The 15,249-nt window shown below is 38.1% G+C and overlaps 1 protein-coding gene across 1 annotated transcript in view; it reads right to left on the bottom strand.

The window, feature by feature from the left end:
- Positions 1–15,249, bottom strand: part of ADGRV1 (adhesion G protein-coupled receptor V1) — a 293,458-nt gene that overhangs the window by 45,431 nt on the left and 232,778 nt on the right. The window contains exon 86 of the mRNA XM_062605211.1: positions 8,998–9,155. Within this exon, the coding sequence (XP_062461195.1) occupies positions 8,998–9,155 (158 nt within the window). The remainder of the gene's footprint in view (positions 1–8,997; positions 9,156–15,249) is intronic.

Below are 15,249 nucleotides of genomic sequence, written 5' to 3' on the forward strand. Positions count from 1 at the left end.
TAGGTGAAATTACATGCATTCAATTTAACCAAACAACTATGTGCCCACTGTTTCTCATTTCTCCTCCATTGCTGAGAAAACATTACTTTCCTTACTAATTCATCTATAAAATTTATTTTTATGCAATACTTACTGTTCTGAGGGCTGCAGTACATTGCAATCAGTTTTTATGGGTGGCAAACCTGTAGTTTTATTACAGTAGGGGAGTTCTTAGAGTAAACACAAAGTTTTTTTTCAGTGATTTACATAGAAAAAACGCTGGTGAGAACTTGAATAAGAGACTGCAATATTTTCGTTTGGATTATATTACAAAATTAATGAAATGAAAAAGTATTAAAATGATAGAAAAATTCAATTACCTCAGTGGGAACCTAAAAGGAGCTGTTAAGGGGTATGAAACAATATCTATCTGGCCTTATCAACAAGGGCCAGAAAAACTGGCCAGATGTGGTACTTCGCCCAGCAAATGTTCCGTTTACAGCTCAGGAGGATCCTAAACCAGTTTCTTTCTCTTTAGCAATCTTCAAAGGACTTCTCTTTCATGAAATCATGTTGAACCAATTTTGGTGAACTAGGATAATGCAGAGTATCCAGTGGCAAGGAACTCCACAGGAACAGCTGAAGATTCAGGTCATAAAATGCCAGACTGCTCAACTGAAACAGCTGTCAGCCTCATGCTTGTTATATGGTTTCCTTATAACAGAAGCAAGAACAAGAAATAAAAGCAAACAAAACCCCCAGAACTTTGCCAAACAGCTATGCTTTCATCTACAGTGGTTTGAAATCTGTAACAAAATAAACCCACATGATTTTATATTTCTTCAATAAACCTCACCAAGAAAACAAAGGGTATAAGTGACAGTTTTATCTGCTACACTGTAAGACATCTGTCCTGACCTATGCAGCTAAATGATCTGATGATGAGGCTTATGTGTCTATACCTACTGCAACCTAAGCAGGCTGCAGCAGCTTACTGAGGTCCACAAGGAAGTTCACTACCATAAGACTGTGGTTCAGACACCCCCTGCATGACTTCAGAAATGAAGTCACATCTAAGAGGGTTGAGGAGCTGTTGGACTGAGTGATAGATGCTGCGAGGGCTGGAGCAGCTCTGCTCTGGAGACAGGCTGAGAGAGCTGGGCTGGTTCAGCCTGGAGAAGAGAAGGATCCTTAAGGGGAGACCTTAGAGCAGCTGCCAGTGCCTAAAGGGAGAAACCTCTAGAGGGGCTTTGGACAAGGGCCTGTAGAGATAGGACAAAGGGAAATGGCTTTAACCTGACAGAGGGCAGATTGAGATGAGCTCTTAGGCAGAAGTTCTTCCCTGTGAGGGTGGTGAGACTATAAGGTTGCCCAGAGAAGCTGTGGCTGCCCCATCCCTGGCAGTGTTCAAGGCCAGGTTGGACTGGGCTTGGAGCAACCTGGTCTAGTGGAAGGTGTCCCTGCCTGTGGCAGGGGGTTGAAACTGGATGAGCTTTAAGGTTCCTTTCAGCACAAATTTGTGCTGAAGGAAAGTCAATAAAATAAGCAATTAAATAATACAGCTTTAATGATCCTTTGAGTTTACCTCTAAATATTTATTACATGCCTTCCCCTTAGGTTGTTAAACTGATAATGCAACTTTAATTGTTTTTAATTGTTCCTGGATAGGCATAAAAACCTACTGCAAAACCTGAAAGATCTCTACAAACATTCTTCCTAAGTGATTGGGAAGAAGGTATAGCTTCACAGAATTTCACAGATTGGTGGGACACCTAAATTAGTAAAACGTTTACAGTCTAGTCTATTGGTTAGGAACTCATGGGTTTAAACTTAGCAATAGAACTACAAAAATGCCCCCCCCCCCCAATTTTTTTTTTTAATAAGTTTGAAAAACAGTGCTCCAAATCCTGATGGCTATGTATTCAGTCGCTTTTCACGGCTGTTGTAGAAAAAGAGTTTGATAACAGGATTTTGTGGCCAAAAGAAAAAGGCTAACAGATTTCCCCATAGAGTTCAAAGAAGAAAATATCAACACCACCACCACTGACATGCAATCAACCTGTGACTCATGACAAAACTTCTGATTCCAGACTGGAATTTTAAGGATGTGTGTAATTTAACAGTAGGTGATACTGAAGGTCGGACAGCATGTCCATGAAGGTAGGTGCATGTCCATGAAATCTAGTTGGACAAAATCGTTCCTTGATAATTTATAAAAATAATGAGCAACAAACCTGTTAAAATATTATTTCTGGTTCATTTATAATTTTTTTATTTGCCGCTCCCTGTGGCAAGGGAGAGCTTGAAATAAAAAAAAAAAAAACTCCTAAAAGAGAAGCATACCTCACAATAACCATGAACACTACACCACAACTACAAAATCTTTTTTTTTTTTTTGGCAAACTTTCTCATACAACTTTATTGTATAATCAAATGAAAGACCAGGCGTCTTAGTATGGCTTATGCTATTATGGTTATTCAGGGAACGTGGCAAATCCCATAACAACAGCAAAAAAAAAAAAAAAAAAAAGGATAGAAAAATTTGAAACTACTTATTCCATGTAATAAAATTATTTAGAAGTATTATGCAGAATATTAAATGAGTGCTAACTTCACAACTGCACAGGCATAACTCATGCAAATCAACTTCCTTCTGCAGATTTCTTTAATGGAAGAAAGCTAATTGTAGCATGTGAAGTGAAGAGCAAACAATCTGAACTACATGAGGGAGATGATACACTTAAGTTACTATGTTATTCAGAGCTTTCTTCTTTATTTCTGCTTGTAATTTTATTTTTGAATTCTTTCTTAGCTGCATTTGTAAAAATCTAGGAGGCAAATATTTGATTTTCTCCTAATTGCAAAAAAGAAAAGGCCCTGGAGCACTATCAGACTAAATTATTGTATCCAGTGTGTGACTGTGATAAATACTGTGAATACTGTACATAACTTTAAGTTCAGAGGTAGCCAACATCTGGTTCTCGATTTCTAGATGCATATTGTCATCTCAAGATGAAAACACTCCTGCAATTCACTGTTCCTTTGATTCTCTGAGATACACGATATGTATCTTATAATTTGAGATAAAGATTTTAACATATAGCTCACAGGATAAGTAAGACAAGTAACCACAGGTTTAGGTATACACTCTCACTTAGAATCAAAAGCCCTGTCCTCAGCATTGTTTCCTGAGCACAGAAGCATGGTTGGAATGTCTTGTGCTTGTATTTTGTAAGGCTTATTTGTTTCTTGAGAAGATCAGATGGTGGTAGGTACAGGTGGACCATCCAACATGTTGTGTCATGATCAGGAATTGCATACTGCTAAGACAATAAAAATATTAAAGAAATTTATATGAAGGAACACGCAAGAAGGTAGTTAAAATTTTACAGCTAAATATCTAAGGCGTTCTTCATGAAGTTCTACTTTGGCAACATAAGATTTTAATCTTTAATTCTGGCACATATACAATGATGAGATCAGAATCAGGTAAATTCTACTGCATATTTAAGTGCAAAGCACAAAACTTATGTTTATATTTAAAACTTATGTTTATGTTGAAGAACTTACATGTTTTTCAGCAAATGGAAGTAATCTATTCACAAAGATATCAGAAAAAATGCAGCTGATTTTTCAATTCAAAATTTTTCATTATATTTTTAAACCTTTTTGTGAAATTATGAAAGATTAAGCAAACGGAAAATAAAGTAATGTATATTGGATTGCTGTCTCCAATTTTTAAATTTGCATATTAGGACTCTCAAGAATAAACAATCATCTCTTTTGTTATTTCAGCCAAACACAACCATCCTGCTTTACACCACCTGATTTCTTTCAAAAGCAGTCTTTCTTATTGCAAACTTAAATATTAGTTCACCCAGAGGCTGTTTAACCAATGCACTCTTCTGACTTGGCCCCTTTCAAGATTATCTTTAGAGAAGAGAGTTTGTATAAATAGCAGAAGAATCAGTCAATGAAACATATATGAGGAAAGGCTGGCAAACTGAATCAGTTCATCACTTCAAATTGAAGTCTCTTCTAGCAAACTATGAAAATATTTGAAAGCATTTATGAGGGGTAGAGCTGACATTCTTTGTAAATCAACTTCCACACTATTTTCCAACAGTCACTTTTGAAGAAGAAATGCTGCCTGCCCTAAGAGATAATTGATTCTTGCCTCTCCCGTTGCACTTTCTTCTAGCCTTATACTACCAAAGGAAATTCTCTTAACTGAGCAAGCGGTATCAATCACAACTATGTAAGAAAACCATGACTAGTATAACAGCAATTCTGGAGCAGTTAAAAAGACTGTGAGAGTGGAATCTCACATATTTGGTGGTCCAGACAGAGCAATGAGAAGCGTATATGTTGCCCAAATTAGGATTTGGAAATTCTATTTATTTGTGTTTATTCTCCACTACAACCTTATTTTAATCATATTCTTTTAAAGTGATATCCCAAACATAAGAAAAGAGTATGATAAGCTCTCTGGTAAGACCACAGCCAAATGAATTAACTATTAATAAAAGGAAAAGATTGCAAAAATGCTAGCTGTCCTTTTTTAAAAGCCTGGAAACTACCAGGACAGTGTATGGGAGATGTGACTCGGGTCAGGAGTACGTAGGGTAAATGTAGAGAACTAGGAAGAATACATGCGTGCCAGAGAAAGAGGTACAACTAATAAATTAGTACCTGTATATAAATATATGCAAAAAAAAAAAAACCAATTGTATCCTATAGTTTTCTGAGAAACTATTTAACGATGTATACAAAGACCTTTTTGCAGTTACCAAGGGGCAATTTTTTCTTTTAGATATGTATGGTGAAAACTGGCATTATTACTCTACTTTTGGTAACTAAACTACTTTGGAGACCACTTCAGTGTGGTTAATAAAAAACTCTCTGCTTCTACAGACAAAACAAAATAGTAAAACACTGTAGTGCTACCTATCTTCTGGAAGATGCTTTCAGAGTCAACAATAGCAGAAAAAGAGGGTAAAAAAAAAATCTACCTGATTTTTAACTTAGCCACTTACATATTTGATTTATTTAAAAAACAAAAAACAACAAACAAACCAACAAAACAACTGTACACTCTACAAATGAGGATAAACTTTACTGTTTCTACTCCTATTAAATTTCTATTAAGGCTAGTAATAGCCTTCCTCAAGTAGAGATCACAAATCAGCATTACCAGTTATAGTTTAAGAGGCTTTTCCTACAACCTATGAAATGATCACAAGAATGTAAACTCAGAAGCCAGATATCAATTTCTTTTTCTTTCAGGTCTGCACATCCAACCCCTTTTTCTGTTTTATGGTAATATGCAAGCCAATGACCTTGCTATTTTATTTCTCTTGGCAGCTTTCAGTAATGTTTTTAATGAATTACTGAAGAATCCACATGGGGTCATCTGTATCATACTGGAACTTTAGCTATCTTTTTAGTGGAACTTGCCCCTGTTTCAGTGCAGTCTGGATCAGTCCATGGCAGATGGTAGGGCTGTGTTACTTGTGCTGCTGCTTTGGCCATTCTGGCCACCACCATTCTGCTTCCCTGCATTGCTACCAGTGCCAGATGCAGTCACAGCCTTCTGGACTGCATGTGTAAATGTTTATCCCAACGTTTGAAAGTCCCACCACCCATTGTTCTCAGCGTAGTTTTTAACAGCCCATTGTACCGTTCAATTTTCCCAGAGGCTGGTGCATGGTAGTGGATGTGATATCCTTACAAAGACTTGGAGGGTGCCAGAATGCAGCCCAGGCACCTTATGCCGGAACAACAGGCACAAGTTGCTGGTCTGAGCCATGTGTCCCAACGGCAGGATAAGACGCTAATCTTCCTTCTTTGACTTTGGGGCCAGGGATGGTAAAATGTGTATCCCAGTGTTTGAAAGTCCCACCACCCATTGTTCTCAGTGTAGTTTTTAACAGCCCATTGTACCATTTGATTTTCCCAGAGGCTGGGGCATGGTAGGGGATATGATATCGGTGAGAACCTGGGATGGGTCAGTGAAAAGATAGCTTTCCCAGAAAGGGAATAAGTAGTACTAGTTTAAATATTCACATGCAAACAGGTGTTTGTATGAATATCTATGTATAAATAATAATCACATGCCTATAAAAGCTACTTTTTCTTTCCTGCAATACTCTGCACCCTGGAATTTAAATAAACAGGTATCCACAGTAACTAGCAAAAGGATATTTAAAAATATTTTTGTCTATGTTTCATCTCTCTACACTTGACATGTCAGAATTGCTTACACTGTCATTCAGCTGGAATTTTATTCTCGTTCAGAAAAGGGTAAGTACAGGAAAGTAGACAGCTTTCCAAAGCAGTGATTTGGGTTTTTTTTTCATTACATACTGTGCTGATCAAAGTGGGGAAGGTTTGGGCACTGAACCTCAGGCTTCAGGCTGGGAAAGGTTTTTCTTGCTGTAGGAATTCATTGTTGTGAGTGAACAGGAAATAAATCAATATGCAGATGACAGCCAGAGAAATAAGCCACTAAGCATAGATAACGGTTGCTTGGTAGCTCCATCCTTCTTCTAGTTTTGGATGAAACAGAGAAAACCTGGCATATTCACTACCATAACAAAACAGCAAAATAATGGGTGCCTGTGCAACTTCTGGAGGCGACGCTGCCAAAAGTCTTCCCTACCCCATAGGACCTTGTAAGTGGCATTGAAGCCAGAACTCACTAGGGATGTGATCCTCTCTGTTGCAGAAGCAAGATATCATCATGTCACGACTGCAGGCAACTTTGCCTTTATGAAAGACATTGTTTCCCAGAGCATTCTCTGAGGCTTTTGCAATAACACTACCAAAGCAAAAGCAGGTCCCACTGAGCTTGTAAGAACATGGAGTCAGTGGAGTGAACTTCTCCAAAAAGTGGGTCATATAGTAGCATTCAAACTTTCCAAGTAGTAAAGATTCAAAATTTAAAAGTGGTAATAGGTTTTACCACTGCAAACTCCATTGAATATGTCTTTAAAAGCACAATATATCAATAAAACATTAAAAATAATGTAAATGTACTACCATCATCTCAAATTTCAGGAGGAAAATATTCAGTCAGAAAGTCAAAGGCCTGTAGTTAGCAGCTAGTACCAAGCTGTGTAATAAGAGACAACATTAAAAACTACATAAATCACCAGCTCTTTTTCCAGAAGCTTACACTATAAACAGAGCTACACAGAGAGTCCTCATATAACCCCAGGCACCGTAAACCCCAGCACACAGTTCTCCATCTCTAAACCAGCCTCTCTCCAACTTGCTCTCACCCACACGGCATGACGTACTTGCATTTCTGCTTGCAAAAGCCTCCTCCTAGCAAAACTCCAGCTTGCCATGCAGGCACATGAGTAGTAAAAGTTACTACCTGCTTCTTTAAAAAAAATCCAAAAAACCACAAAACTATTACAGACATTTTACAGAACCCAGATTTTTTTATTTTTCCTTCTGCATTCTCTATCCCATGCCTGCACTCTACCAGAGAAAGAAAACACTATGAATCCTATGTTAAATCAAAGTTTTGGTTCAACCCCATTATTTCATATCTTTATGTCACATAGCTAGAACTCATGTTAGTACTTTCTGCTGTTTTGCATGCCAATTTTATTTATGGTATTGTTTCAACATTCAGTATTTTTCTTCCATTGGTTTAACTGCTCTGAGACTAAACTTAACCTTTAACATATAAATCATAGAATCATAGAATCATAGAATAGTTAGGGCTGGAAAGGACCTTAAGATCATCTAGTTTCAACCCCCCTGCTGAGGGCAGGGACACCTTACGCTAAATCATATCACCCAAGGCCTCGTCCAAACTGGTCTTGAACACTGCCAGGGATGGAGCATATGGAATCCCAATCCTTAGAGAGACTAAAACAAAATGTTATTTATAAATAAATAAAATGTATTATCAAGATTGAATAAGGAGCTAACTTTGCAATTGCTCCAGGCAGTCTCCTTTATATCAGAGAGATATGAAAAAGTAAAGCGCAATTAAGGTCTTGGGTATCAAAAGCTGTGTTTATCAGACCTTATGCAAATTTATACAGCTCTTAGTCAAGATGACATATTGTCACTAATATAGAAATTAATACTTTTAAGAATTATCCAGATGATAAATACTTTCATTTTCTCATAAATATATTTCTCATAAATATATTTTCATAATATATTCTCATATATTATTATATTTTCTCATACAGAAATAAGATTTTATAACCCAAACATTATAAATATATTTGCACTTGTTTATAAAACTCAGATTTTTTCCCAAAACACAATGAAAAGAAAAGAAATATTCTGTGCTTCCCACAGAGAGTCCTATTATTATGCCATTGGTCTAAACTGCTGCAACTATATTTTGGGGACATTATTGTACTTGAAATTGTTCTGACAGAGGAGACCAATTTCCTGTTTTGCACAAGACAGATCTTTTTTCCTCAAGCACGTTTCAGTTGTGTGTGGTGCTGGGATGTTTCAAAACAGAGCCATTAACTCCGAATACTCCAAGACGCAGCCTGTGCGTTAATGTGCAGCCAGCAAGTATGCTGTAAAACACCAGCACCAGGATCTGTGCCAATCCCCTGAGGACAAGCAGAGAAGTAGAGCGTGAGCTCATATTGCTGTCATGTATGCAAGCAATCGCTGCTCCTGACCCTCCAGAGCTCCCCTGGGACGGGGTTGTTCCGTACCCCCACCAAAACCAGCACACAATGCAAGGCGGTGCTGTGTGTTATCATTTTTCTCTTTACTAGACTAGACATAACCAGTGATAATGACTTCTTGGTTTAGGTTTAACACATTTTCATCCTCCTAAGACAATTAAGAATCTGCATAACTTTCATCATCAAAGTACTTTCACAGATTTCAAAGTTGATGCCTAATATTAAACAAATATGTAGGCTCCTATTGAACTGTGGCTTCTAGTGGTGTTTTCTGAACTGGTGAGAACAGTCAGTCTTGAAAGTCTCACTTGTCTGCATAAGGGTAGCCAACCAATCATACCTGCAGCATTTGTTCTTCCTCTGAAAATATCATCGTACGCTTTCCATTGGGGGGTCACCTGGTAGGCGTGAATGAACACCACAAAAACCACTACCAAGCACATTAATGGCACTAGAGCAGCGGTGAAGAGGGCAGCGTAGGCATCTGGAATGAAGCACCTGATGGAAAAATAAATGAAAAACACTGCTATTAATAAACATAAGAGACACCTTGAATGTCCATGAGCGAAATTTCAAAACCAAATGTTTTTGAAGAAGGATATGCTCTCCAAACCACAAATTCTTTAACTCTGTTATCAGAGTAACCTTGATAGGATGCACTGGGTTCTTTTGGTTCTTATCTCTTCATCATATCTTAAGGAATATAACATTTGCACCTTAAAAGTATGCATGTTATAGTTTAGCCTAATCACTATTGGAGAGATTTAAACTGTTGCAATGGAACAAATTATGTTTTAACAAACTCCATGCATGTTATATTCATTTAATGTGATCAACTCTTAATCCACCAAAGTCTAAAAAGCCATTATGCAGCTTTCTATATTTAGCTCCTGAAACCACAAATTAACGTTTCAGAAATACATTTTAAAAATAAATCAACAAGTCTTAAAGGAAAGATAACTATTCCTCCTCAAGTTGTCAGAAATTATGTCACTCACACACTGAACCCAAATGATTCCTCCCTCTCATTTTTTTCAATTGTCTTGTCTCTCCTTACCCTTTCCATTTATTAAAGTTAGAATTATTTGTAAGAGTTATTCCTGAAAAAGAGTCAAATTATGCATATAAGATGATGACTTGAAGGTATGGAGAAGATAGTTAAAAAGAGCTGTCGACAGCATGCAAGATCACGGTTTTCTGTGAACTCCCTGGAGATCAGTATGTGCTTTACAGCCACTGACCTATTCTAGAGATGATGCACAACAGAGCAGCCCAAGGGACAGCTTGGGAGTCAGTATGTCTAGAGAGTATGTGGTCACTGATATTCCTATTAAGAGGGTGTAACTTAACCAGCCCTTCTGTTTGTCAGGTCAGCTCTGCTAAATAAGCTTAGAGTCAATGCTGGGAAGTGCTCAAGGCCAGGCTGGATGGGGCTTGGAGCAACCTGCTCAAGTCTAGTGGAAGGCATCCCTGCCCATGGCAGGATGTTGCAATTAGATGGTCTTTAAGGTCCTTTCCAACATGTACCATTCTGTGACTCTATGATTGTATGACAACATACAACTGAGAAGAGCCTGGGTACATGTTTCACTGATACACCTGGCATACCTTCAGGGTTTGCTTAGGTGGACATGCATACTAAGTCCAGAAAGTCAAGATTACATTCTCTGTCAGCTCTTCCAGAATGTCACTTGGGCATAATCAATGAATCCCAAAATCATTTCCAGCAGAATGTAGATAATTTCTGCAACTCTCTGCAGGAGCTACAGGCTCTGTCAGACACCAAGCTGAGGTACCACCAGATAACATCACCGCACAAGTAATCGAGAAATAGAGAAAGCCAGGCTGAACAGAGCTGGGAGCAACCTGGTCTAGTGGAAGGTGTCCCTGCCCATGGCAGGGGAGTGGAACTAAATGAGCTTTAAGGTCCCTTCCAATGCAAACCAGTCTACGATTCTATGATTCTCTACTGCATAACTGGTGTTCTTTTCACAGAATCACAAAATGGATGAGATAGGAAGAGGCTGCTGGAGATCATTTTGTTTGAACCTCCTTCTCAAACACAAACCTAGTGGCCCAGGACTGGGTCTAGATGTTTTTTTTTAGTATCTCCAAGGATGGAGACTTCATGACCTTTCTGGGCAAACTGTTCAAGTGCTCAGTCACCTTCACAGTGAAACCACTGTCTGGGTCTGTCCTATCTGCACCCTCCCTTCAGGTGTTTATACTCATTAATAAGATCCTCTAGAGGTTCTCCAGGTTGAACAGTCCCATCTCTCTCAGCTTTTCCTCGTAGGATTGATGCTCCAGCCCTTACTGATCTTCCTAGCCCTTTGTTGAACTCTGTCCAGTCAGTCCATGTCTCTCCTGTACTGGGGAGCCCTAAACAGGCCCCAGGACTCCAGCTATGGCCTTACCAGCACTGAGCAGAGGGTAAGGATCACCTCCACTGACCTGCTGGCAACATGTTTGTTTCCTGAACACAACATCTGATTCATTTCACCCTTTTAATTTTTAATATTTCTTAGGTATGAAAGTTATTTTTCTTCTTGAGTGGGTCCAACTAGCATTAAGACATGAAAGCACATTGCCATAACCTATCTGCTTTTATGATCAAAATGAAGCCAAGAATCTTAGGACAAGTATAGTCTCCTATGAAATCATATTTATGTTCTAAATTGTATTTTTTTTTAATTTGATGCATTTTTGTATTTCAGAGAACATGTATCTTCTTCAAAAACACCTGAACATCTCAGAAGTTTTCTATGAACATTATATTGTTAACAAAAGCTGTGTAAAAATGAAACCCCACAAAGATGGATCAATTTTGCTAATACCCCTAAGCACTCTCTATCAAAAAGACACTGAAAAGTTTTGTATAAATGAAGTACACAAAGACATATTAACAATTTTTTTCTTGAAAGCAATGATGAGCAATTCAATGATGACCACTGCTTTCTGTAAGTTTTATTCACATATAGTAGTGTGATAACATATGTTGAAAGATATCTTTTATGCTGGACATCATATGGGACATCATTATAGGGACCAACTGAAAATACTTATTATACTTGACACTAGGGGCACATATGTATTGTTCTGTTACCATTACACATTTGTCACATGGAATTACTGTGTGTCTCATGTTCCGAGCATTGGATGGGAAGAAAAATGTCACAAAACATCAACTAAGTTGGTGTTCCAGAATACAACCACTCTACAGAAAAAGGCCTAGAAAGACTGATGTGGAAACTGGAATGATCCATGTAATTACAAACCTTACTTGTTTAAAGAAGAGCATTATCTCCTGCAGGATAGCCTTCAAGCAAGTTCTTTTTTCTCTTTTTAAATGGACACCCTTTGTAAAGTAAGTATTTAATCCATGAAAGATGGAGCTATTGTGCACAATGAAGTATTTTTTTCTTTCTTTCTTGGGTAAGTAACTGTAAAGTTTTTGTTTTGAACCTGAGTAACAGCAGAAAAAAAATCACCAAACTTACAGCTAACATACACACCTTCTGCAATGGGCACAAGAAAAATAAAAACACTGCTAGCTTCTTCAAAGACTGTCATTTTATTACAAAGTTTCTGTGACTTCCTATTAACCAAATTAACAACTGACAAGATGTATACTGGAACTATTTGTTAGTGCCATTGCATAGTTAATAATATAAAAAGAAAAAGAAGGAAAAAAAAAAGGCAAAAATAACCAAGCAACATTATTAAGGAAATAAGGACTATTAAAAAAAATCAGGAAGTCATAAAATCAAAGAACTGGCATATTGTGTTCCCTACTGAGCAAGAAAGATTTAAAATAAATCAATGTATTAAAGACAGCTTCATTCCATCATTGCTATGTCTGGAATTCTAAGGACAAGCTCCTCGAAATTCATCTCGAAATTATGAAAAGTTAAGTTTGACCAAAAAATTGGAGGTGATCTTGCCTATTAAATACCCAGTGTTCTCATTAAGTTTTGTCAGCAAAAATCTTTTGACTTTTAACAAGTGACAGGACAAGAGGAAACAGCCTCAAGCTGCATCAGGGGAGATTTAAGTTGGATATTAGGAAAAGTTTTTTCGTTGAGAGGGTGTTCAAGCGTTGGGACAGGCTGCCCAGGGACGTGGTGAAGTCACCATCCCTCGAAGCGTTCGCAAACAGTGTAGAACAGGCCCTTAATGACATAGTTCAGTGCTGGCCTTGGCAGAGCTGGGGTAAACGCTGAACTTGATCTTAAAGGTCTTTTCCGACCTAGCTGATTCTGTGACTTACTTTTCATGTGAATATCTCTCCAGAGCTAGACCTAGATTATTATTATTATTAATTTTATTATGAATATTAATATTACTACTATTGTTCTTGCACTTTTTTGTTTATTATTTATTTTCATTTTCATTATAATCATTTAATCCTGCACACAAGGCTCTACGACTCTTGAGCTTCTCCCATGTTTTAGGCACAGCTGTTTGGTGGGCAGCCCAGCACAGAGAACAGGAACTGTGGCACCATGTGAATTTCCTCGTATTGCACGTTACACCAGCAAAGTAAAAGGCAAAGGTCAGACACCTGAATTTGCACTTACATTTGTACTTCATCATCTCCACACAGAGAAACAAATGTATGTATCTAAAATAATCTAACAAAAAGCAAAGCCTGAATTGCTTATTCATGCTTCCTCAGCAAATTCTTCACAAAGTAGACAGACACTACTTTAAATTAAAATATGCAAATTGGGTTATAATCTACATACACTTCTACATATTCATATATTCTGGCCTTCCATAAAAACCAGCTCACTCTCTTCCAGATTTTAGCTTTGTTACATTATCCTTGAGTTAGTATTTCATATTTCTCCTTAGAATGCACAACAATTTTCTGCTAAATGCAGTGAAGGCCAGACAATGGGAACAGATAATTACTTGCTAAAAAGTTGCTAATCTGACAAATTATCTGCAAAAAATTGCATATGACATGTATCTAATCAACAAACCAAAACATCAAATGTCTTTCTTTAATGAATTTATCTTATATAATGATATTTATTATCTGCATCTGATGTTTTGTGCAGCATAATAGTTTTACAATCTACCTGCTTTTGAGAACATTATAGGTATTTATTAGGTGGAAACTCTGGGCTTTTAATTTTTTATTAGGTGGAAACTCTGGGCTTTTAATTTTGACACAGTTGTTAAGCATTACCCTAAGAACATATGGGTTCTTGTGTTACATCTCAGACTCACCAATAAACTCAGTTCTCTGATATATGTTCATTTGCACATTCAGCTGACAAACTGCTCCTTTGTGGACCTATATCTAGTGCAATAATTCTTACAGGAATTTACGCTGCTCCCTCTGGTCCCTTCTTCGAACTTTGTGCCTGTTTTAGAAGACTGCTGCTCTTCATATCAAATCCCTTTGTACAAACCCAAAGCAGTAAGCATCCAGGTATTACTGTAGCATTTTATTTCTCTTAGCACTAATTTAGAGGCGCTGATCGAGGTACACTTCACACACAGTTCAGGACTGCCAACATTTTATGCATATGGCCACCTACCACAATTTAACAGCAGTCATATTCCATAAATACATTACACAAGAAGACTGATGTTTGTTCTGTGTTTTATCTTCCACTCCCCTGACAGGGAAAGAAACATATGGACCATTTTATGTTATGAGTTGGTGGGTTTTTTTTGTCTTTTTTTTTTGTTTTTTATTTTTTTTAAGGCATTTGTATTTCTACTGTGCTATCAGGAGACCCTCCCCCTGCAGTCTTGCATCCAGCTCTGGGGTAACAACACAAGAGGGTCACGGAGCTGTTGGAGTGAGCGAGTCTGGAGGAGGCCATGGAGATGCTACAAGGGCTGGAGCAGCTCTGCTCTGGAGACAGGCTGAGAGAGCTGGGCTGGTTCAGCCTGGAGAAGAGAAAGCTCCTTAAGGAGAGACCTTAGAGCAGCTGCCAGTGCCTAAAGAGGCTACAAGAAACCTGGAGAGGGGCTTTGGACAAGGGCCTGTAGGGGCAGGACAAGGGAGAATGGCTTTAACCTGACAGAGGGTGGATTGAGATGAGCTCTTAGGCAGTAGTTCTTCCCTGTGAGGGTGGTGAGGCCCTGGCACAGGTTGCCCAGAGAAGCTGTGGCTGCCCCATCCCTGGCAGTGTTCAAGGGCAGGTTGGATGGGGCTTGGAGCAACCTGGTCTAGTTGCTAGGAAGGTGCCCCTGCCTGTGGCAAGGGTTTGGAAGCAGATGAGCTTTGAGGTCCCTTCCAACACAAACCGTTCAGTGATTCTATGATTCTATGGATTGATGTGAAGAAAACCATCTTGAAAAGGTATGCTAAGCTTAAAATGGGTAACATTTCAGATGACAGTCACTAGTTCCTGAAGAAATTCAACTCACATTCCCAATGGAGAAATTTCTGTTTCTTGAGTAGATAAGATTCTAGACATATCCACAAGATTATACAGAAATTTCCCGTGCCAAAGGCACATGCTTTTAGATCCGTAATTTCATTCTACTTCGTGCAGTTTTCTAGAGACACTAGTAATAGAGCATGCAACACCCTGAAAACACAGACTTAACACTTAAAAATCAGTGG

This window comes from Pezoporus occidentalis, unplaced genomic scaffold (assembly GCF_034315485.1).
Source record: "Pezoporus occidentalis ecotype Australia unplaced genomic scaffold, CSIRO_AGI_Poc_V1 ctg90, whole genome shotgun sequence".
In the NCBI taxonomy this organism is placed as follows: Eukaryota; Metazoa; Chordata; class Aves; order Psittaciformes; family Psittacidae; genus Pezoporus; species Pezoporus occidentalis.